At 39.7% G+C, this 24,587-nt stretch overlaps 2 protein-coding genes across 3 annotated transcripts in view; one reads left to right on the top strand and one right to left on the bottom strand.

Moving 5' to 3' along the window:
* CADPS (calcium dependent secretion activator) overlaps nt 1-24,587 on the top strand; it is a 796,875-nt gene that overhangs the window by 15,864 nt on the left and 756,424 nt on the right. The gene's annotated exons all lie outside the window — the stretch shown is intronic.
* On the bottom strand, nt 16,443-18,552 carry LOC307192795 (NHP2-like protein 1). The gene has a single exon (XM_079934092.1). The coding sequence runs from the start codon at nt 16,958-16,960 to the stop codon at nt 16,574-16,576; it is 387 nt and encodes a 128-aa protein (XP_079790218.1). The 5' UTR covers nt 16,961-18,552; the 3' UTR covers nt 16,443-16,573.

Below are 24,587 nucleotides of genomic sequence, written 5' to 3'. Positions count from 1 at the left end.
TCCCACCACCACCAAAACCCTCCCGGCTTTCCCCCTTTGGTGTCCACATGTTTGTTCTCTACATCTGTGTCTCTATTTCTGCCTTGCAAACCGGCTCATCTATACCGTTGTTCTAGATTCTACATAAATGCAATAATATGCGATATTTGTTTTTCTCTTTCTGACTTACTTCACAATGTATGACAGATTCTAGGTCCATCCACATCTCTACAAATGACCCAATTTTGTTCCTTTTTGTGGCCGAGTAATATTCCATTGTATATATGTACCACATCTTCTTTATCCATTTGTCTGTTGATGGGCATTTTGGTTGCTTCCATGACCTGTCTATTGTAAATGGTGCTGCAATGAACGTTGGGGTGCATGTGTCTTTTTGAATTTTGGTTTTCTCTGGGTATTTGCCCAGTAGTGGGATTGCTGGGCCATATGGTAATTTTATTTTTAGTTTTTGAAGGAACCTCCATACTGTTCTCCATAGTGGCAGTATCAGTTTACATTCCCACCAACAGTGCAAGAGGGTTCCCTTTTTTCCACACCTTTTCCAGCATTTGTTGTTTGTAGATTTTCTGATGATGTCCATTCTAACCATTGTGAAGTGATACCTCATTGTAGTTTTGATTTGCATTTCTCTAATAAGTAGTGATGTTGAGAAGCTTTTCATGTGCCTCTTGGCTATCTATGTGTCTTCTTTGGTGAAATGTCTATTTAGGTCTTCTGCCCATTTTTTGATTGTGTTGTTTGTTTTTTTAATATTGAGCTGCATGAGCTATTTATATATTTTGGAGATTAATCCTTTGTCCGTTGATTTGTTTGCAAATATTTTCTTCCATTCTGAGGGTTGTCTTTTTGTCTTGTTTATAGTTTCCTTTGCTGTGCAAAAGCTTTTAAGTTTTATTAGGTCCCATGTGTTTATTTTTGTTTTTATTTCCATTACTGTAGGAGGTGGGTCAAAAAGGATCTTGCTGTGATTTATGTCAAAGAGTGTTCTTCCTATGTTTTCTTCTAAGAGTTTTATGGTGTCCAGTCTTACATTTAGGTCTTTAATCCATTTTAAGTTTATTTTTGTGTATGGTGTCAGGGAGTGTTCTAATTTCATTCTTCTGCGTGTAGCTGTCCAGTTTTCCCAGCATCACTTACTGAAGAGACTGTCTTTTCTCCATTATATACCCTTGCCACCTTTGTCATAGATTAGTTGACCATAGGTGCCTGGGTTTATCTCTGGGGTTTCTATGCTGTTCCATTGATATATATTTCTGTTTTTGTGCCAGTACCATATTGTCTTAATTACTGTAGCTTTGTAGTATAATCTGAAGTCAGGGTGTCTGATTCCTCCAGCTCCATTTTTTTCCCTCAAGATTGCTCTGGCTATTCGGTCATGACCCACTTTAAATGCTGATCTAAAGTATTTAGAAATATAGCTTTAAAAATCTTATAGTTCCATATTTTAAAACAATTATAATATAGAGAATGCTACTGTAAGTCATTAGGTTGGTTTTTAACAGACAGGATAAAATTTATTCATCAAAATTAATTTAAAGTAGTCTGTTAGGAAGGCAATGCAATTGTTCAAAGGATGCTATAGTTTTTAAAACACTCAAGTTTCTTTGGGGGCTAGGCATTATTTCCTTCAGTGCTGTAGAGCAGTCATGTTATTTTAGTTATACCATGCTTTTTTTTTTACTGTAAATTTATTATCTAAATTGAGCGACTGCCTTATTCACCATACTTGACTGTAAATGGCCTTTGAGTGCTATTAAAATTTAAATTTATCCTTAAAGGGTGATGATTTGGTACCTGCTATGTCATTCAAAACAACGTGCCATAACGGTGGAAGTAATTCCCCCAAAATGACTTATTAAATGTTTTCTGTGACTTGGAATAACTATAGGATGACTTTGAAGGAACCATTCTTTATATGCGTATGTAAATTTTGATGATATGCCCAGTGTCTGTGACCTGTATGTTTGACCATATGCTAGAGTGTATGAAAATGTATGACTTTGTCCAATTCTTCAAATTACGCATCCTTATTCTGGTTATTGATGCGTTTTTAGGAAAGTTTTCTGTAGCTTTGTGGTGAGACAAGTCCGCATATCCACTTTTACAGAAATGATGGAGAGAGGGCAGTTTTCCCTTAAGGCAGATTGCAACACCTCTTCTCACTGAAAAAAAAAAACCAAATGAATTCTCTTTGGCAGCTTTATGCTATACTCAAAAGATGTTAAAGACACATATTTTCATCCTATATTCTGAAATTATCAAAGTAAATGCTACATAAATGGAATTCTAATTAAATGTAATGGATCGCAAAACGTGACTTAAGGATAAAGAGGATATTTTATTACATATAATAAATATATATCATAAAATAATATAAGCTCTTGGTTTAAAAGAAATCTTTATAAAATGGTATTAAATGAAGAGTCTCAGTTTCTAGAGGAAATCACAGTTAATCATTTCTTCCATATCCTGGGAACAGTTAGAACATATAACATTTTTATGCAAATGGAATGCACACTACTCAAATTGTTCTTTCTCTTGCCTTTTTTAATTTAAAGTTTATCTTGCAGATCTTTCACATTGGAGCATATATACTTGCCTCATTACTTTCAATAGCTGCACATTATTTCATGGTATGTGAAGTGAGAGACTCTCTCATCCCACTAACTCAGGCAAGGAAGACGTTCAGTCATCCTTAGTTTTCTTTAATTCAACTTAATTTTATTTTAGGATTCTATTCCCCTGGGCAGTCCAAACTTAATATCTGCCAATTCTGGGTCTGGCATTTAGCTGAGTTCCACGAGGCTTAGGTAGAACAGAGGTCGTGGCTGCAGAGTCTTGGCCTTGGTTGTTGACTTTCCATGCTGACAGATGCTGAGATGTATTTGTCCCATCTGGTCCTTCACCCTAGTAGATCTCTGGTGAGCATCTCTGGCTCTCACTCCAGTCCCGTTAGATCCTTCGGTTCTCCTTCATGTGTATAAGTCACTCTCACACACACACGGGATTACTTTGCCATGCTGTGACTGGGAGGAGGTCTTGCAGGCTCTTTAGACCCATCTTTTAGTTACACCAGGCAGCCATTCCGTTCCTACTCTTTTAACACTATGTGAGGATACTCTGAAAATGGCGGGGAGGGGATCAGGAGAGGGCTTGGTCGTTTCTAGGCATCTACCTAATGAGCAAATGTTCTTTTCGCTCAGACTCAGCAAAATAGTCTGTAGTTTTTGTTACTTCCCACCCCTGGATTCAGCCTTCAATGGAAGCTCCTTTCCAGTGCACGTATATGCTCCCCTTCTGACTTCCTCGTTTCCCCAAGCCAGGAAGTTTTTAATTTATGGGGCCAGATAGGTAAGTTTCTCTTATTTACTGCACAAGCTTCTAAATATCAGGGTCAAGGCTTTTGAAACTTTTTGAAACTCAAAAGCCAAACATTTTCTACTTATTTGACATTTGCATTTTGCTCTGCCCTTTGATCCTGAAGCAAGGCATGCAGTATACCAGAGAGAAAAGAAATTCAAGCAAACAGCCCTCCCTAAACAGCTATCATTACCAAATATTATCTCACATATGTGCGAATATACTAATTATGACTCTTTATGGTTAGTAATTTATGTTGTTTCCATATCTTGTCGCTGTTACAAGCTACAGTAAATGTCCTTGCCTACGTAGCTTGGAAGTTTATGTGCAGATATTGACAATAAAAATCCTAGCGTTGGAATTCATGGAAAAAGTGGGCAAGGGCAGGTGTATGGTAAATAGTAATGGACATCACCACATCTCCTTTCCAGAAAGGTTACAAAACCACAATCTTGTATAGAAATGCCTGTTTCTCCATAATGTCATCCACTAGGTTTTCTTCCATGTTTAAAGTTTTTCCAAATTGATAGCTGAAAATATTATCTCTTTATTTTCTGATTTCCCGTGTCTTTAATTAAAAGAGAGATTGAACATATTATTACAGATGTTCCAGCATTTTGCACCTTGTGTTCCCTCAATTGCTTTTTTTTCTATTTGTTTGCTTTTTAAAAATTTTATTGAAGTATAGTTGATTTACAATGTTGTATTTAATTCTGCTGTACAGCAAAGTGACTCAGTTGTACATATATATATATTCTTTTCCATTATACTTTATAACAGGATATTGAATATAGTTCCCTGTGCTATACAGTAGGACCTTGTTGTTTATCCACCCTATATATGTTTGCATCGCCTTAATTGCTTATTGATATGAAAATGTGGTATTAAATAATTCTAAAGTGGTTTATGTAGAATTTTTCTCAAGAGTTATATACTGATTGATTGAATGAGTTTTGTTTTGGGAGGCAGGTTGTATAGAGTTTAAGGCAACTACTACTTCTCAGTCTTTACTGCATTTGACAGCAACTGAATAAGTATTACATAAGGTTAGGAACAAAATAAATCTGAAGATGAAAAACTGAGTCACCGACACAGAGGCAATAATTATGCTCCAACAATGTTGTAATATCTCCACTCTGTAAACACAGAGCTAGTTCTCATCAAAACGGCATTCGATCCAACCGTCACATGATAGCAGACATGGGAGACAGCTAACAAAGCCAGTGAATGGCCCTTGAGCATGTGTAATTATGCAAGGATTCCAATAACTAATTAGCACAATGGATTTGGTCTCAATTCAAGTGTTGCAGAACATCCATTCACATGTCCCATGATGTCACTGCTTCAAAGAATTGCCACTATAATAGATTTGCTGCCGGTAAGCATTCCACAGAGAAGCTAAGACACGTAAGAACTTCAGGAGCAATGAATGAGAACTGATTGCCAACTGCGTGATTACGTTTTCAACATCTTAATCAAATCACGTAACATCTAAAATATCTGACTTCTCCCTCTTCAGATCTTCTCCATGTCCATTTCTTATATTTTCTATTTCATACTTACCTGTATCTTAACCAAATCAGCATCCTGTCTTCCAGGTAGAAAGCACCTTACAATCTGAGTAACTCCTTACAACCAGCACCCTGCCCCTTTTTCTTGATGATAATTGCTACCATGTCCTGAAGCCATACTGTGTGCCAGGCAACCCTGCTAGGTCATTATCATGACCCCCATTTTATAAATAGAGCCTGACACTCAGAGAGGTTGGAAAACTTGCCCAAAGTCAACATCCAGTAAGTTGCAGAGTCAGCAGTATCAGGTTGTGAGGTCTGATACATTCTGCAAGGGAAAAGGAAGGAGATTTTTAATATGAGTTGCAGCATTTCTCAGAGTAGACTTTGCTGAAACTGCTACTTAATAGCTAGCAATGCCGAAGCCTCTCTGTACATGATTTTGCCTGTGGGCAGTTAACTGTCCCTTCAATGCTCTGACTAGTTCTGTTTAATCCCATTTAAAGATTATATGGTTGGGTAAGGCAGTCTGTGCTGTATGACCCTTAGACTGCTTTTCAAACACGGAGAAAGATGCCGTATAAGGAATAGACTAGATTCCTGACTCCTCATCTCATTTTTTGGCCGCATTTTCCTCATGGAAATGGCTGAAGATGGACCCCTTCCTCTTCTGCCTTCTCCTTCTTGGTTCGCCCTCCCCCCACAGCCTTGTGACCCTTCATCTGACCATATTTACGCTGATTGATGGAAAGAGCTTGGAAAAATGGCTTTCCCTCTAGAGGCAGAAAGGGAAGGAGTAGGATTTGGGGAGAAAGGTTGGAAGGAGAATTAACCCTGTGGAAGGGACCCAAAAGTAGTCCAAGTGTTGGACTTAGACCTGGATGATGGAGCCCTTTGAAAATATCTCAAGAAGACAAGAATTTGGGGAAAGCATTGCTGTTGGGGTAAATGTAAACTGGGCAACCTTTTGGGATAGCACCTTGTCTGTACTATCACACTTCACAGCCAGTGGTCTTAGCCACCGAATTCCACGCTTTGTAATTCAGCCCCAAGCAAGCCTGATGGTCAAGTCCCTCATTACCCTTATCAGAAGTAAATATATATATTACATTTAGAATGGGTAAACAGCAAGGTCCTAATGTATAGCACAGGGAACTATATTCAATATGCTGTGATAAACTGTAATGCAAAAGAATATAAAGAAAACGAATGTCCGTATGTGTATAACTGAGTCACTTTGCTGCACAGCAGAGATTGGCACCACATTGCAAATCAACTATACTTCAATTAAAAAAGGAAGTAAATATAAAATTTCATTTTCAGGAATTTTCAAACAGGGAAACTAGCTCTCATACTACCTTGAAGACTTTAGACTGAAGTGACTGGTTTAACTTAATTTCCTCATTTTGCAAAACTTAAGGTCCATAAAGGGAAAACAGCTTATTCAGGACCACACAGAAAAAGAAACATTTCTACTCATGTTATAATGTTGGACTAATATTTAGAAGAGAGTTCTAGTTCAACATTCGTATGATCCATTTCAATACACAAATGTTGCAGAAAACTCAAGTGTCCCTGAGAAGCATTTTTTCCCTGGTCATAGCTAACATTTATTGAACTCAGCACAATGCCAATTACAATGAATATCTTTGTCTGCACTCTCACTTAGTCTTTACAGTAACACTGGGAAGAAGGAAGTTGTAGGAATCCCCATTTTATAGGTGCTAAAATAAAGGCTCAGAGATTTCAAATCATTTGTCACTTGCTAATATACAGAATCTTATCCAAGTTTTCGAATTCCAAAAGTCAAGCGAGGTCTTAACTACTGTGTCATGCTGAGCCCCTAGACAACATTTGAAATATTTAAAGGGTCCAAACTCAGAGAGCTTGCCCATGCTCTTCCTTCCACCTGGAATACTCTTTCTCTAAATGCCCCATGAGGTTTAAACTTTCACTGACCTCAAGTCTCTGCTTATCAGTGAGGACTTTTCCAACCACTTTGTATAAAATACCCACCTGCTGTACACCCACGCTTCTGATCCCCTTCACCCTGCCTCATTTTTCTACATAGAATTTATCATCAGGCATATTCTGTACATATTTCTGCATTGTATCCATCTTTCCTAGCTAGAAATGTCATCTCTATGAGGTTGGGAACTTGGATCTGTTCCCTGGATCTCCAGTAGCTGGAAGAGTGCCTGGCACACAATAGATGCTCACAAAATATTTGTAGCATGAATGAGTGTGTGAATGAATGAATCAATCAACTTCAGTTACATCTCCCTCATCAGCCTCATACAGTATCTATCAGGAGCAGCTGGGGGACTCCAGGAAGTCTGATTTAAAAGGTGTCCGATTTTCTTTAAAAAAAATCCAGTTGAATAAAAGAATATTTAATTGTGTCAGTGGCTGGGATTAAACCATACGAGGGCATCCATTTTTTCTTCAAGCACTGACAGCTGGGAGAAGAATATACAAGTCTGCTCTCCTTGTCTGTCCTTGTGTTCCCTTCCTCCTTGCATAGCTCTGTATATTTAAATCATTGGAAATACTCATTCTGAGAAATGTGGAAGCAGCATTTTTTTCCCTTTTCATAAGCCAACACTTATTCCCAGTGGGTAACGTTTAGCAATGAAGTGTTTTTTGACTCCAGCACTTATCAGTGTTTCTGAAATATACAGTATAATTAAATTACTCGGAGGTGGTACTTTAATCAGGAGCAAATTTAATGAATATTCAAGCTGTTCACTGTTAGGAAATGAAAAAAGATTGTAGGAATTACAGCCTCAAAAGTCATACAGAAGAGGGTGCTAACGTTCTTTATGAAATATACACACGCACACACACAAACACACACACTCACTCAAGAAAGCTTTCTTACATAACTGATCAAGTGATATCAACTATATGCACTGAACATTAAGTAGAGAATTTATAAACACAGGCAGTTCAAAAGTCAAAATCATTGCCTAACAATAGCACTAAATTTTTTAAAAATTGGGACAGTTTATAAAATCTACCTCAGTTTTAGACAGATTAGTTAACAGTTAACCACGTCACCACCAAAAGTAGCATACTTTCAATCCCAAAAATGCCCGTCAGAGTCAATGCTGTGATATTTCATTAAACCATTCACCTCTATCAAAGCTAAACGAAGATGAACAAAAGAAAAAATATTTTGGCTAAAATTTCATATTATAGCCCTTGATATCTTTTAAATAAAAAATAACATTTTATTTGATTAACTGCATATTCTTTGTTCAAAGGTTTTTCTTTTGAGGGTAGATAAAGATGACTACCAGTTATTGCTTAACTCTGACTCCAGAAAAATCATGTTATAGTTTCTGGTTATCTACTCCAAAGGAAAACAGAGTTTTACCATTGACATCTTTTCTGGTTCACTTACTCTAAAATAAAATTTCAGGAAGGATGAAGTTTCTGTGAAGTAAGTAAATCTCAAAATTCTCTTCTACTTGTGCTTTAGAGATATTATTTGAAGATAGCCATGGCAAAAACCCCTCTCACTTATGTTTCAAATGTGCCCTAATTTCTCTTCCTTCTCCAAGGTTTTCTAAGCTCCTGCCTTTATAGTTCAAGCAATTTGTATTTTGATTATTTCTTTGAAGCAGAACAGTCACGTGAACTGTAAATTTTCTGTGGGCAAAATAAATACAAATAAGAGGAACTTTCGATATCTGCCTTAAATGAGTTACTTAGAATACAAATAAGAAAAGCCATTCCAACAGGGAAAGCTACTTTTATACTCCACTGTAAGTTTCTAGGCGTAGCAGCTTTGAGAGGATATATATATTGCACAAAGCTCAATAGATGGATGGTCTTAAATGAAGTTCCCATTTGTAGAGCTTGATTGGAAGAAGGCAAAGCCTTTTCCTGAAAGAGTAGTTCGTTTAGTCATTCACACCCAAAATGCACGTGCCATTTTCAAGCCACCACTGACTAGCCAGCTAAAACGGAGGAACTCAGGCAGATGGGAGAGTTAGAGAACAGAGCAGACACTGAACAGACCTCTGACACTGAACACGTCTGCCCTTACGCTCAAAGCCATTGCAGCCACTCACCTGACATCATCAGCTGAGGGTGAGCTGGGTCCATCACTTGGCTTTTGTTCCCAGATCCATTTTCTGCCCTTCTTTCCTCGGTTGTGTACTGGAGGACACTACATTTCCCAGGCTCTCTCGCTTTCTGCTTTTAGATGGGTTTAGCTAGTGGGAGACTCTGGGTGCAAGTGTGGGGAGCAAGAAGGGAAAAAGCCAGGATAGCCCCCATTCTGTTTCAGGTGGCAACTCCAGTACTTGATGTAATACCTGTGTGGCTCCAGTTCCTAGAGGATGTCCCCTCTCTCCATGGTCTCAGTTCTCTTCAGACAGGCCCACCAGGGACCCTGACTCCTGAGCTCTGATACAACCACCTCCTGCTTTTCACACTCCAGCCCTAGGTTGGTAATAGCTTCCTTGCTTTTGCTAAATGCAGGGTCGCTTCATAATACTGTTTAGTTCCTTAGCTATTCTATCATCTGAGTAAACAGTCCCTTGTATTAGATTCTTTTGGTTTGAAATATTTAAAGGGCTCTCTTTTTACTGATACAGAAGACCATCTTTTGTTCTGTAGGAATATTTGGAAAGGACTCACTGTCCTAGTTTAACCCAAATATTTTATTGCATAACTTCTTTAAATCAGTCTGGTTGGGCAGTGAGAAAACAAAGATTAGGTTAAAAATATATCTACTCCACCAGTTTCTACCTTGCTCACTGTACACACAAAAACAACCATATATATAACTCTGAAGCACTTACCACAATCTGACACTTCTGGGGCGGTTATAGTTGACACATATTTTGTATTATTATTCAACTTCCAAATGTTTATGGATTATTAAATATATGTCAGGAAAGAAACAACCTCCAAGCTTCACTCTTGATGAAGGTATGGTAAGAGATAGAGTTACAGGTAGAATTGTTTATGCCTCACCACTTTGAATATGTTATTCCATTGTCTTTTATTCATTGTTCTGTATTTATATGTGAAATGGGGATAGTAAGTTATTTTCCCCATCAGATTGTTATGAACATTAAATAAGAGATACCGAAAATACTGCCCAGCCTACAGCAACTACTTAAAAACATAAGCTCTTATTGCTGACTAGAAGTCTTTTGTCAGTCGAATAGTCATTCCTTTGTAGGAATATGTCTCTTAGTCTCTGGTAGCTTTTAAGAATTTTGCCTGTCTTTGATAGTCTGCAGTTTTATCACAATGATTCTTTTAGACGTGAGTTTGCTTGTCTCTGTCCTATATGGATATTGGGGTACTCTTTAAATCTTAGGATGCCTTAGATGACTATTTGTTCAATTCTGGAAAATTCTCAGCCATTTTCTCTTATAACATTAGGTCTCCCTCATATACTTTATTTTATCCTAGAACTCCTATCGGACATATATTAGACTCCATCTTCCTATCTTGCATGCCTCAACTTCTCTTGTTTTTATTTCTCTCTTCCACACTCGAGGTCACTTCCTTAGATCTGTGTTCCAATATATACATTATTTTTGAGTGTGTATTTTTACTGTTGTTCAACTAGGTAATTGATTTTTAAAAATTGCAGTAATTTTGTGATTGTCATTTAAAGATTTCCATTGTATCCTTTCCCATTTCTCAAATCTGTCCTTTTTATACTGTTTTGTGCTTGCTTTATCTTTATTATTTCCTCTTTACCTATTTAAACATTTAAAAAATACTTATTTAAATCTTCTTTTAGATAATTCTATTATTTCTTGTTCGTACAAGGTTTTCTTTCTGTCGCACCATCCTATTCTCCTTCTCAGTGATTCACTTCCTTCCATGGTTTGAATCTTCAACTGGAAGCTCATCTTCAGTTGAGGCTTACTTCCCTGGCATCCTGGGCTCCCTGAGCTGTGGTATTTTCCCTGTTGTGTTATGGTGGCTTTGCCGCTTCTGAGAGTCCACGGGTTTCACTCATTCTGGGTCAGTTTTTATGTTGATTTCTCAGTTAGGAGCTTCTGCTCCACACTGATGGCATGAATTTGGACCTGCTCATTCACGTGGTGATGCATTTGAATTTCCTTGGGTTACTTTTCTCTAAATTCAACCTTGGATGTAAAACAAGCTTCCTTGCTGATTCCCCCACCTGGTGGGGCTGGAGTCTGCCCATCTCTGTGACTCCTGGCTTGTTGCAGGTATCACAGCTCTAGTTCCCTGTATAAATAGTGTCTGTGTCCTAGGCTAGCTTCTCTGCACAGGCATCCAAACCCCCAAATGCAGCTATTAGGGCCTACATCTGCTTCTCATAAAACTCTAATACATTTTCACCTAAGCCCCTTCCCACCTCTCTGATTCTGAGTTTGCTTTGCAATTCTGAAAATGGGTATTTCTATCTTCTGGTTTTGAATTTGCATATGTGTTCACCTAACTTTCACTTTCTTATATAATATTTTATCTATTCAGAGTCTAATTCGGGGGATCCTTTCCTCAGTTTTATTCCCCATATTGACCATGCTGAAAGAAAAAAACACTTGAAAATTACAGAAAGATTCTTTCATAGAGTGTCATCTGTGCAATCTCAGAACCACCTGGAATGGGGTGTAGGTATAGTCCATTACCAGAAAGAAGATACTGTTACTCCTTGCTGTTCATGAATCCACAAGAAGTCCATGAAATGATGCAAAAGATTTCTTTTCTCATCAGGTAATTAATTCATTTGGTATGCTTTTGGCTGAAGGTAACAGAAAATTCAACGAAAATTGGCTTAAACAATAAGAAAGATTTGTTTTCTTATCTATCCAAGAGCTAAAAATAGGGCCATTTCAGAGTCGGTTAACTGAGTGTCTCAACCTCATTATTGCTGCAGCTCAAATTCTTCTCATACCTCCGGCTTTCCCCGCATGGTCACGAGATGACAGTAACAGTTCCAGGCGTGTCAACCTGAATATCTATCAAGATGGAGGAAAGGGGAGAAGAGAATTTAGTTCTTCCATAGGCGTATCTTTTTAAGAGAAAGGAAGAATGTCTAGAAGTCCTCGTGGTGTAGCCCTCATCTCTAATTGGTTAGAAATGTGTCATAGGCCCGTTCTCAAACCGATCCCTGACAAGGGAAATAGAGTTACCACAAATGGCAGAGATCAAATTAGACTCACTCTGGGGTTGGTAATGAGTCCAGGCTTCCCTGAAGTACAGGGTTGCCCCACGACTGAACAGGATCAGGAATCTCTTACCTTGGAGAGCGGGAAATAGCTCTTGGGCAAAGTCAGGTCTTTCAGAGTTGGCCTTAGGAGGGGTTCGGCAGGTCCCGTCTCTGGGCTCCTTTCCCCCTGTGTTTGCATCCCCTTTTCCTCCCCCAACCCCAGCCCCTGCTGAGGTACAAGCAACCTTCGACACTATCACTGTTTCTGTCTCTATCCTGTAAGAGTGAAGGTGGAACCTTGTGATTGGTACCACCTTGCAGCCTATGGAAAGCCTAGATGTTTTCCACGTCTTCAGACTGAACCATGTATGAGCTAAATAGGGGCCATACTCATCCCTGTCCTGCTTTAGAACTTGGTCTTCAGAGGTCTCATGGCATTGTCTAGAGGTGCACACACAGGGAGCCTTTGGATGGGGACAGTATAAAGTCTCACAGCATGGGGAGATGCTACTGCTGTGGGGAAGTGAGCTGGTGATGTGCTGGTATGAAGTGAACAGGGTTTCTATCGGTACAAACTGGAGTCCCGACTGGCACAGGCTGCATGGCCTGCATTATGAATAATGGGAAATTCTCACACGAAGGCTATGTGGGTGACTGGCAATGACTCCAAGACGCCGCAGGTCATAGGCCTTTTAACATGTCCTTTACAGTGATCCTCCTTTTGGTTCACTCACTGTGCATGTCACAGGTTATGATACAGTGCCCTCTGGAACGAGTGCCCCAGGGTCAGATCACTTGTATTTATCAGTCACCTCACTTATTTCCCCACCTCCAGACACACCTCCAGACCGTCTTTATCGCTCTGCACAAAAGGTGTGTCTCTTCGTTTATTTCCTTCTAGACTTCAGGGGACCATACATTCAGAGCACAAATCATAAGTCACAGGAAAAATTTTCTCTTTCCATAAGTGCAGGGAAAACTGCCTTTAACATTGTCTGCATGGTGAGGGAAAGCATTTGTTTTTCTCCTAGAGTGTAGACAGGAGAGGTGAGTGCTCTGTTAAAATGGAATGAATGCTTCTTATACAAAAAAAGGGAAAAACAGAAAACAGCTAAGTTTTTAGAGTAAAGAAGATTGCACATTTTATTCTGCTAAATAAGTAAATTCTTCTCTTGCCAGTATTGATTGATTTGTATGTTACGGCCTTAATGCATTTTGTATTTTTTAAAAATAGTAAAAAAACCCAAAACTCATGACGGGTGAGGAAGTAAGATATAAAGGAGTAAAAGAGATGCAGAAGATCAGACACCTGCCCCATCTCACATATAACCCCAGCCTAATTAAACTGAATCTCCTTAGCCCAATAGGGATAAAAAGAAAGAAGTGAGATTGTCAAGGACCTAAGTCCATCTCATAGTCTATCTCCTAAGTCTTTTAAGCATTAAACCGTTGCTTGACAATGGTAAGATGGCTACATAACACCAGTCACACTTTCCCAGTCAAGGGGGAGGGAAGGTGGATTTGAAGGACCAGTGCCAGAGTATTAGATGAAAATGTCAGCAAAGACAGATATTGAGTCCACATCTATAGAGAGAGCTGGAAAACACACACTACAACTTACACCCAACGGACAAGAGCCTGCACCTTATGGCCTAATTAGTGGTCAGCTCCATAGGAAGACAGAGTTTGTTTCCCTTCATTCTCTAAAACAATATTGCTCAATCTTGGTTTTGATCACACCTAAAAATCTTAACTCTAAACTTTTTGAAAGTTCAAAGTAAATGAACTATTATGATTAAAAACATAACAAAGCAGTGATAATTTTAGAATCCAGTCTTTAAAAATACTATAGTTTCCTCCAAGATACGAATATACTGAATTATCCTCTACCACACTTCAAAACTCACTGTTAGGAAATAATATCCTCACTTCTTTGCTGTCTGAAATTATGCCTTTAGGGCTCTGTTTTGTTTCACTTTGATTCCTATGAAATACAAATAACCTCTAAGAATGTTGAAACATATAAGCTCCATCAGTCAGTAAAATTAAGTGAATGAATGTCAGATCTCTTCTTATTGGAAAGCACAGAATTCATTTAATAGTACTACAAAACCACTGGTACCTAAAGCTCCCTGTTTTTTGTTTTCTTCCTTTGCGGTACGCGGGCCTCTCACTGTTGTGGCCTCTCCTGTTGCGGAGCACAGGCTCCGGACGCGCAGGCTCAGCGGCCATGGCTCACGGGCCCAGCCACTCCGCGGCATGTGGGATCTTTCCGGACCGGGGCACGAACTCATATCCCCTGCATCGGCAGGCGGACTCGCAACCACTGCGCCACCAGGGAAGCCCCATGGCTCCCTGTTTTATAGCTGCCTTTGTGTTTAACCTAACATGGAAGCTGTTTTGTTTTGTGTTTCTGCATTCCCTGCCACTGGTTTCTCCTGTTTAAAAATCATTCCAAAATTATACCTCCATAGATGGGAGGGTTAAAGGGGGGGCAAGAAAGGGGAGGTGGAGAGTGGAAAAAGAAGGAACTGCTGAGGAGAAAAAGGGGCAAAACCAATAAGGCTAATTAATGTTGCCTCTTCCCTATGGCAGATGGAAACTGACTCACAGAAAAAATGATGTGAATTATTTGTTTCAGTTGAGTTTTTTCCTTCCTTAAAATAAAATAGAGTGACTTCGGGTCAGAGCAAGATGGCGTAGATGAATTTCTCCCTGCTCCTCCCCACTCCACAGAAATATAAACCCTGGAAACCACACAAGAGACAACCAAGGAGAATGCTGAAAGGGTGTAAGACGAAGGTGAGAAGGTCTCCTCAGGACTTAAGGAATAAAATAGTGACAGGGTGTCCCCCAACAGGGGCAGATGGCCTGGACCCATCATATCCCAATCCCTGACCTAACAAGAGAAGGCAGCCCAGATGGGGTCATTCTTCTCCCAGATGGAAAAGGAGTCATGCTTGCAACATCAGGCATAAACCAAGCAGACCAAAAAAATACCACAAAGGCCCTGAAAATTAAACTGCCGTTGAAACCACAGCCCACAAAGTAGGCCAAGATCTATAAGTGAAATCTAAACAGGTGACTGCCTGTTAAAATGGAAGATTTAGATAGGACCTAGAGTCTCCTAACATAATAGGCAAAATGTCCATAATACAACTTGAAATCATGTCACACCAAGAACCAAGAAAATCACAACTCGAAAGGCAGAAGACAGCCAACGGATGGCAACATCCACAGATGTAAACCAGGTGTTGGAATTACCTGACCAGAATTTTAGAGCAGTCATCATAAAAATGATTCAGCAATCAATTATAAAGTCTCTTGAAACAAATGGAAAAATAGAAAGTTTCAGCAAGGAAATAAAATTAATTATCTTAAAAAAAATGGAAATTATAGAACTCAAAAATACAGCATCACCAATGAATCACTCAGTGGATAGAATCAAGAGTAGAGTGGAGATGACAGAGGATAAAAGTGGTGATCTTGAGGACACAGTAGAATTCACCCAATCTGCATAAGAGAGAAAATAGACTGAAAAAATAAGGCAAAGTGTATAAGGATCTCTCTGTATTCTTTCTTTCTTTTTTTTTTTTAATGAATATATGTGTTCTGTATTAGGATGCTCACAAGAATGACACAGTAGCACTGTCCTTCTGATGTGATAGAGAATACATACATCTGACCCACATCATGGCAGGAAATAGGCAAGGGGTAAGGGCTCTCAGAGCTGGTACCAAGTGTCTACTGAAGAAATCTCCATTCACCAAAGCAAGGATGTTCCCTTGAATTCCATCATCTTTGCTGTAGCTTCCAGTTCTCCATGACTGGCCCAGAATCCTCCATTCCAGAACCTCTTGCCACACCTTCAAGACCTAGGTCAACTGTCCCATGTCTCACTCACCAAGGCGCCTCGAATTTTGCAGCGTATCTCTTTGGTATGTTGCTGCCCTGCCACCCTCAGAGGCATAGGTGGGAGTTGGGGGGAAATATATTACCAAAAGCAAACAGCAGGGGTACATCAGAAACTGACTCTTGGGACATATACCCAACAACCTCACAGAATACATGCTTCCTCCCCAAATGATACATAATGTCCTAGAGAGCAAAGAAAACCCCTTGATTATTCAAACATGATCCTGTATGCTGGGCACAAGGGATACAAAGTGGACAGTGCTTACTTCCATCATGCCCTGCACAGTAGGAAGGTGGCACCTGAAAGCTGGAACCAAATCTCTACCTTGGCTCTTCTCTGCCTTTGAATGGTGTCACCCACCCTGCTTCCACCTGTTCTGGGCATGCATTTTCCAAAAGGGAGGATAAGATGGCAGAGAGAGAGTGGAAGTGGAGATTACAGGAGAGGCTGGGAAGGAGATGACAACCTAAAAACAAGACAAAAACAATACAAAAATACAAAAACCAAATTGAGCACTAAAATATTTTATAACAATAGAAGGTAGCTGGAAATACTATATGCTAACAGACAAACGATACATAACCCCTGGGGTAGCAGTCAGCAGCAGGGAGTGTGGCAGAGGCCACCTGTTTAGACTAAGAGCCTTTCAATGGACTGTTGGATGGATTGGATCTGCTGCTTCAGTTGTGAGCCTTCTTTGATGGTGACAGAACAGGTGATGACAGGCCTGGAGGCCCCACAGGCTCGCCCCAGGGCCTGCTTGGAGCGCACAAACACGTAGGGCACATTCTTGTCCTCACACAGCAGTGGGAGGTGCAGGATGATCTCCAGGGGCTCGGCGTCTGCAGCCATCACAATGAACTCAGAGATGCCTCTATTGAGGGTTTTTGTGGCCTCATTGGCTCCTTTTCGAAGCCGCTTGTAGTTACATGACTGCTGAACGAGGTCCAATAGCTTCTTGGTGAGGTGGGCATCTGCAAGAGGGTAGGCCTTTGGATTTACATCAGCCTCAGTCATTCCTGAACACTGAGCAGTTCGCCCGCAGTGGTGCCGTCTAACCCTGGGTTTGGAGGCTGCAGATTATACATGTGTGCGGTGCCGCGGACTGCGGTTCTAGGTGGTGATCCATGGGTGATGGCCTAGTGGGAACGCTCACCATTGAGTCCGCCTCGGCGGTGTCCTGCCTGATGCCGCAAGGACCTCTGTATTATTTCTTAACAGTTACATGTGAACCTACAATTACATCAAGAAAAACTTTGTTAAGAAAGGAAATAGCTTTTCAGTATCACATTAATAATTGAAATTTTTACTACTGCATTTAACTGTCGCCTGTAACATGTACAAAACATCTTTTATGAGAAACAAGCAATCAGCACAGGCCACTTGGCCCAGAGCAGAACATACTGCACTCAGTTAACAAGAACTCTGCTTACAGGCAAGTTATCATTTCAATAGATATTGAAAAATAAATTTCAGAGCTTAGAAAGTTGACTTTTCTCATTTAACAGTTCTGCAGAGGGGCAGCTCCAGAGTTTCTATAGAGCTGGGCCTTCTTAGAGGCAGCCCTTTGTTCATTTTATAAATTGGGGAGAGCTAAACTGCTAAAAGACTACAACATCAGAATATGATTCCTTTTCTTCCATCTTGACCGCAAAACAATGCAGGGCAGAAGTTCTTGGTTCGGATGCCCGTTCTGTAGTCCTAAACCTTCCCTCCAGTGGTACCCAAAGGTCTAGCCGCAGTCTCCAACCAAGCTTTTGTCAGAAATAAAGTTGACATTTTGATCTTTATTTATACTTGCCCTGGGTCTATTGCTCGAGTATTTCTAAACTCAGGTAAAGAAGAAGGGGGCTTGAGGTCAGCCATGTGATTGGAAAGGGGAATGGCCATGGCCATTGGCAACATTGCTATAGGCTGTCTCTGCACAGCAAACACTTGGAAAAAGTGGCGTATGGAAATGGGATAGAATAAATGCAGCCTGCAGAACAACTCTTGATGCTTCTGCCGTTGATCTCAATTTTGTGTAGCATTATCCTTTTCAGTTGCATTAATGATAAATAAAAATGGAATATTTCCAATCAAATTTAAGTTGGAGGAAGGCATATTCCATATAGAGTGAATAACGTTTAAATATGCAGAATCAATTGCATAGATTTCTAGGTGGAATTTAACGGTGGCAATAGTATCAATATGGGGCAGAGGCAAAGAGTAATAGAAGCACCAGGGCCTGGTGGCTGGGATGTAGCGTGTGGACCGTGAAGCACCTTGTGTGCTGTGCAAAGGAACGTGATCCTTATCTTGGAGTTGCCAGGGAACTGATGTTGTATTTATTTTCCACTTCTTGAGATGAAGAAAAGAGAATTTAACTTTGTACCTCTCCTCAAGGTTTAGAGATTTGCCTCCTAACTACACACTAGATTTATGATAATGCTCACATTCATACCATGCCTCTCAGGGAGCTAGAACATTGGTTTTTAAATTCTAGTGGGTTTAGGAATTAGCTGAGTTCTCCATTAACTGTGCTGACCCCTAGACCCTACCCTCAAAGAGCCTGGTTGAGTTGCTCTTGAGTGAGCTCTGGCAAGCTGGGTTGATTCTGAGGGCCCAGATCTTTGGATTACACTTTGAGGACTGTAAATGATTACAGTTTAAACGAAACTCCCCCTACTCCTGTCCTGTGAACGAAAGGTCTGAATGTACTTTCAGATGGAATTAGCAACGTTGCTTCCAGTCTCCACTAGAGGGTAGTATATCAGAATTCTGAGTTTTGAACAAAACTTGTTTAAATTGTGCGATTTTTTGTTGTTGTTGTTTTGGGGTGTTTTTTGTTTGTTTGTTGTTTTGAGAATCAGAGGGTTTAAAACTTTTTTTTAATGTGGATTTTTTCCCACATGGAAATGTTGAAAGGAAAAGCATTCTTTGGAAAACTTATTCCCCCTTTGTTTTTTTCTAGTTTAATCAAATGACTTGCTCAGATTAAAATATTTCCTCAGTTGCTAACGCACTGGCGTTCTGGGTGATGGAATTATAGGATGTTAGTGATAATATCTCCTCTGTTTTACAGATGAGAGGCATGAACCCCAGGAATAAACTAGCTCAAGGCCTCTACAGTTAGTAGTGGAGTTGAGGATAGACCCCAGGTGGCCTGACCATCAATTCAACATCATGTTCCATAAACCATCTTATAAAAAATTTAGATAATTTTGGGAGTGCTCGGGATGGAGAAAGGAATGCTGCATTATCACATTTTAGTTCCTTTAGCTACAGTTCTAATGAGAGTCAGAACCTGAAATATTTGTTTGAAACAGACTTGAGAGCTGTATGAAGTAACCATGCTTAATGACTTTATAAATCTGGTGTCTCCTCTGTAGATGAAGCTCCCCACTTCTCTTTTTCTCTTTTTCTGCTGGATTATACCAGTTCTGAGTTAAAACTCTTTGATTTCCGTCTTTTGATCTTGTGCGCATGGCTTTATTGTTGTTGTTTCTAAATGGTGGAAACATAGCTTCTAAGTAAGGACAAAATGAATTAGGATTTAAAAGAACAATAGCAAGTGAGCATTGTCAAATAAGGGAAAAATGGGTATAAATGTTCCAGTAGATCAGCCAGTTTATATTTTAAGTTGTCTTGGCTTTGATAAAGAAATCTGTGCAAAAGGGTTGCACTTTCTCTCTCTCTCTCTCTTTTTTTTTTTTTCCTTTCTTTTCTGACATAAGGCATTTGCTTCCCTGAATGCCTTAGTGTCTGGTGAAGGCACGTGCTTTTTTTGGGCATCGTTCTCACCCCCAAGAGCTGCTAAAAGAAAAAATGAGCTTTTCTTAGAAGGATGTTGACCACTTTCAATCTAGGTGCTGGTATTTGGCCAGCCCAACAATGGTATTATGGTATTATCCCCATGAGGAAGTAGCAATAGTGTTACTTCTTTGTTGTGATGGCAGTGGTTTCCTGAGATGGAAGATTTAAGAATTTAATTGGGGTATAAGAAGGAGTCAATAGGCAGTAACCTAACATTTTCCCCTTTTTAATGGGAAACCACCGGTGATTTCATGCCCTTTAAAATGGTATCTCCTGAGCATCCCACTTATATAAAACCCTAAATTTCCAAGGTGTAAACCAGCCTTACTATTATAATAAAAGCGAATTTTGCCAAGCTCCTGGTAAGTGTCAAGCAATAGGCTAAGAGGTTAATCCATCAGATCTTATTTATCCCTCATAACCTTATAAGGTAATTGCTATTATTATCCCCATTTTACAGATGATGAAACTGAGACTGACATGGACTAAGGAATTAATATAAAAAACTAGAAGTAGATGAGTTGTTACTTAAATCCAGGCAGGCGAAGTACAAGTGCCTGCACTTCACCACTCTGTTGTCCCATGCTTAATTTACATACAGCCCCTAGGATGGCAACACAGAGAGAAATGTATCCCATGGTGCAGAACCATTTAAAATTGAAACATGATGTGTATCTATCTCCTCTTTAAGGTTAACGTGTTCTTAGCAGGGGGAAAAAAGGTTAATTATTGGCCACACCTCAGCCAGTAAGAATAGCCTGCAAAAGCTGAGATAGGGTTAATGTCTAGGATAAAATTCAAGCCAGACCTGATTTTCATGCTCTATTTACTGTAGCAGACCAGAATGCTTCCTTCAGAATCTCTGAAAACAGAAAGAATAAATAGCAAATATATTAAAAGGACCAGAACCTAAAATTGCAGTGCATATTTACATTAGAGACAGGTGTTATTTCAGATATAGCTTAAATTACATTTCTGGGGCATCAATTGGGTATGTGCCTCAATTCACAAGAGTTTAAAGCTCCATCTTTACAAGATTATCCAGAGTGTTCACTGAGACGTGCAAGAGGGAAAAGAAAAGCACTGGAAGGAAAGAGAAACACTGAAATTCCTACTCCAAGGATTGGCCTGGGTATATACTGGGTGGTCCATGTACCACAGGTGGTGTCTGAGATGATGCAAGATGGTACATGAATACATTTTTATAGAGAAATGTTAATAATTGCATAATAATTAAATGAGTTTTAGGGGGGGAAACCTAGCATCTAAAAGTCAGTGGTTTTTATGGATAGCTCTTAGGACAAGTCTGGGTTTTAAGGAGTGAGCAAACAAATTTGATTTGAACAAAAGTATTAAGTGAATAATATTCATAGAGATAGACAGATATGGGAAGAATTTTGAAGGTGTTATACAAGAGGGATTGAAGTTTGGGAAACTTTAGTGTGGCAGAATCAGTATATGATAAAGGATCTAGATATGTGGGTCCAATTTCTTGTTCTGAAATGGACCAACCATATGACTGTGGGTAAACCATTTCACACCTCTAATCCACAGTAGCTTTGACTAAAAAATGAGAGGTCTAGACCAGATCAGGGAGGCCCTTCCAGGGGCCAGGGACCCATAGAAGACCTTGGCATTACCACAAAGGATCTGAGAACTCATGTACTCAGTAAGCAATGACTCGAGACGCAATCAGTACATCCTAATGGTAAACACATGACTGATTTACAAAAGCATATAGATGCTGTCATGATTAGTTATGAATTTAATTAACTTGAACTAACTTAAGTGAAAACTCTACTGAATGCATAGGTACTTGAACTTAATATACATTCTCCAAAAAACAGATACTAAAAGTACAACTGATATTTTTGATATCGTCACACATCCATGCAGATTTTCCCTATTAATACAGTTTAAACTTCCATACTGTGGAAAAATTACAACTGTGCACAACACAGAAAGGTGGCCCAAGAGATGGTGAATGGAAGCTAATTAGTTCCCCTGTTACATTAGTTCCCCTGTTCCCCTGCTGAGGGGAAAATACCCTCATTTGATCTTTTATCTGACCTAGAATATCTGCACACAGAAGAGACATACTCATCCTAATGACCTTACATACCCAGGCCAAATTTCAAAAAAGTAAATTTGTAGATAACTGTTTTGGATGGAAATTACCTTAATGATAACAATGGTAATAATGATTGAATTGTACCCATTTATTTAGTATATAATGTGTGTGTGTGTATATATCAGATGCTGTGCTCAGTAAATCTTTCAGTGTATGAATACCCTTAATTTGTAGTTGATGAAACTGTAAGTCAGGGAGGTTGAGGTTTGTGCCCAAGACCATAAATCCATAAGGTGCCAATACCAGGATTCAAATCCAGAGCTCTTTGGTTCCAAATGTCTACCATACTACGCTGTTTTCTGAGATAATGAAAGTGGAGAGTTCTAAACAGACATAGGCATAGGAGAAAGAGCTGTAAGTATAAGTTCAGCAGAATTTTCTTTGAAGGAAGATAAAGGCTCTGAAGTTAAAAGAAGAGATGATTCAATCATATAAGACCCATTGGGGGTCACTGTTAGGATTAGGCCAGGACTGAGAGTGAGTATTAAGTTTTCACAGCTAAGGTCCCATTACTGTATCTCCTGCCAATTATTGAAAAGTCTTTCTCAAAAGTTAGACTACTGAATAATGACAGGATTCTGATGGCTGTCCCCATACTTATAGAACTGTTCAGACATATTTTTTGCAGCATCAGTTGGCATCATCCAACAACCTGGTAATTTGAGGGACTAGACTGATGTAGAAAGCTTATTGCTGATTGCTTGAATCAAACATTGTAATCATCATATATCCGTAGTTGTTCTCCTATGTCAAGGAAACGCCTGTGAGACAAGCCCAATGGGAAAGGAGTTAAATAATATTCTGGGTACACGATCACTTGTAGAATGGCTTGGGACATTGTTTGTTTGCACTCCAGCTACGCTGAATGGAAAAGAAACTCATTCATCCTTTCATTCAAAATACATTTGATGAGTTCCTATCATGTAGAGGTTACTAATTACTAAAGAATGCCAGTAAATGATACAGGGATCAGAGTCAGAGAAGTCCCAATCTTTATCCCTCACTGATCGTCAAGACTGATTTTCTAACTAAAAGTGCATGATTTCTTCTGGACACTGTTGTCTATATATAACAGTGATTTATGATACCATAGTTGTGAGAACACTGGACAAAGAGCCAGGGAGAAGTGATCAAGTCCCAGTTTTCCTGCCTACCAGCTAAAGGACCTTGGATAAATTGGGAAACTCTGGGATTCAGAATATATGGAGATAAGAATATTTCAAGTCAAAGAAAGATCTAAAGCAATGATCCTTTCTCCCATCTTATAAAGACTATTTACTCTCCTCCAAATCTACATGAGAGAATCCCAGGGTTCAGAGAAGCTCATGAAATAACATCACTCCAAGATGTATGCAATCAAGCTATTTGCTGGTGTCTGGTGTCTCAGGTGGGCAGGAAGCAAAAACAAGTTTTACTTTTTCCTATGCAACTCCTGGAGTAGCCGCTTGGTGGTGCCAGATGGCCTGTGTTTGTTTATTTGCAGACAAAACTTCCAGAAACAATTTTTTTTCTATACTTATAAGACTACCAGGGAGTCCTCTCCTCTTTGCTGTTTATACATATCTTCAGTCCGGGTTTAACCCATAAAAAGGTATTGAAGGGGACATCTGGAAATCTTAAGAGCATAGTAAACTGAGGAGAAAATAAACAAAGGAGAAATGAAACTAAGGAGAAAGATAGAGGAAGGAAACAAATGTAATACTCAGCAAAGTGTCACAAATGTCAGATTCAGAAACAAATTCACGTAATTGTCTTTAACCATAAGTTAAAGAGATGGTATGGTCGCTCGCAGGTGCAACTGTCTCATCTATAAAATGAAGACAATGATACCTTATCTTCCTAGAGGGAAGGCTGGCTTTCAGCTCCAAGACCGCAGGCTCTGTTAAAGGGACTGATCAAATTGAGACCGTGTTTACCTCTCAGGAGCCTCTCTCCCCTCATGGTAGGAGGAGTCTAAGCAGAATGGGTTTATCTGGCCAAGATGGCAGTTACACGTTCAAGTTTGGAGAGTCTTCATAAACCCCCTGTGCACTGCTGCCCCTGTCACCTGAGCCATCTCATCTCCCTGGTGACCTAAGACAACAGCCTCCTATATGGCCTCCCCTCTCCCTCCCTTCCTCTCTATAACCCATTCTGCATCCAACTGCCTGAGTCAATTCAGTCATGCACTCTCCTCCTTCAATCCCTTCGATGGCCACCCGTCACATTTAGAATAAAATCCAAACTCCTTCCTGTGGATGCCAAGGTCCTACATGATCTGGTGTCTGCCTGCCTGTGGCAGGCAGTGCTGGTTGACTATCCAATACTGTATCAATGTTCTCTTCTTTCTTGTGAGCAGAAATCTGATGCTGTGAGTGACAGCATGAGCTCAGTCATAAACTCTCAACTCCCTGGATTCATGTGAGTTAGGAGTAGCCAGACAACCCATTTCTAGCTAAGGAAGTATGAGGGGAAGACTTCTGGTGAGGTCCTTCTGGGAAAGCTCTTGTTCCCCATCATTTCCGAAAAGGACAAATTCAGCATGCATGGCTCTTTTACCCTTCGCCTATCTTCTTCCTGCCTTGATTAGGAATGGAATACCCATAGGGAAAGTGACTATTTCACGACCATGAGGATAAAGCCTACATGCTCAATATAGAGAAGCAAAAGATAAAGGTATCTTGAGGCCCTGATAGCACAGAATGTGATACCACCTTGAACCCCATACCTCTAGATTTT

This window comes from Stenella coeruleoalba (assembly GCF_951394435.1).
Source record: "Stenella coeruleoalba genome assembly, chromosome: 10".
Taxonomy (NCBI): domain Eukaryota; kingdom Metazoa; phylum Chordata; class Mammalia; order Artiodactyla; family Delphinidae; genus Stenella; species Stenella coeruleoalba.
This window is presented reverse-complemented; position numbering and strand designations above follow the sequence as displayed.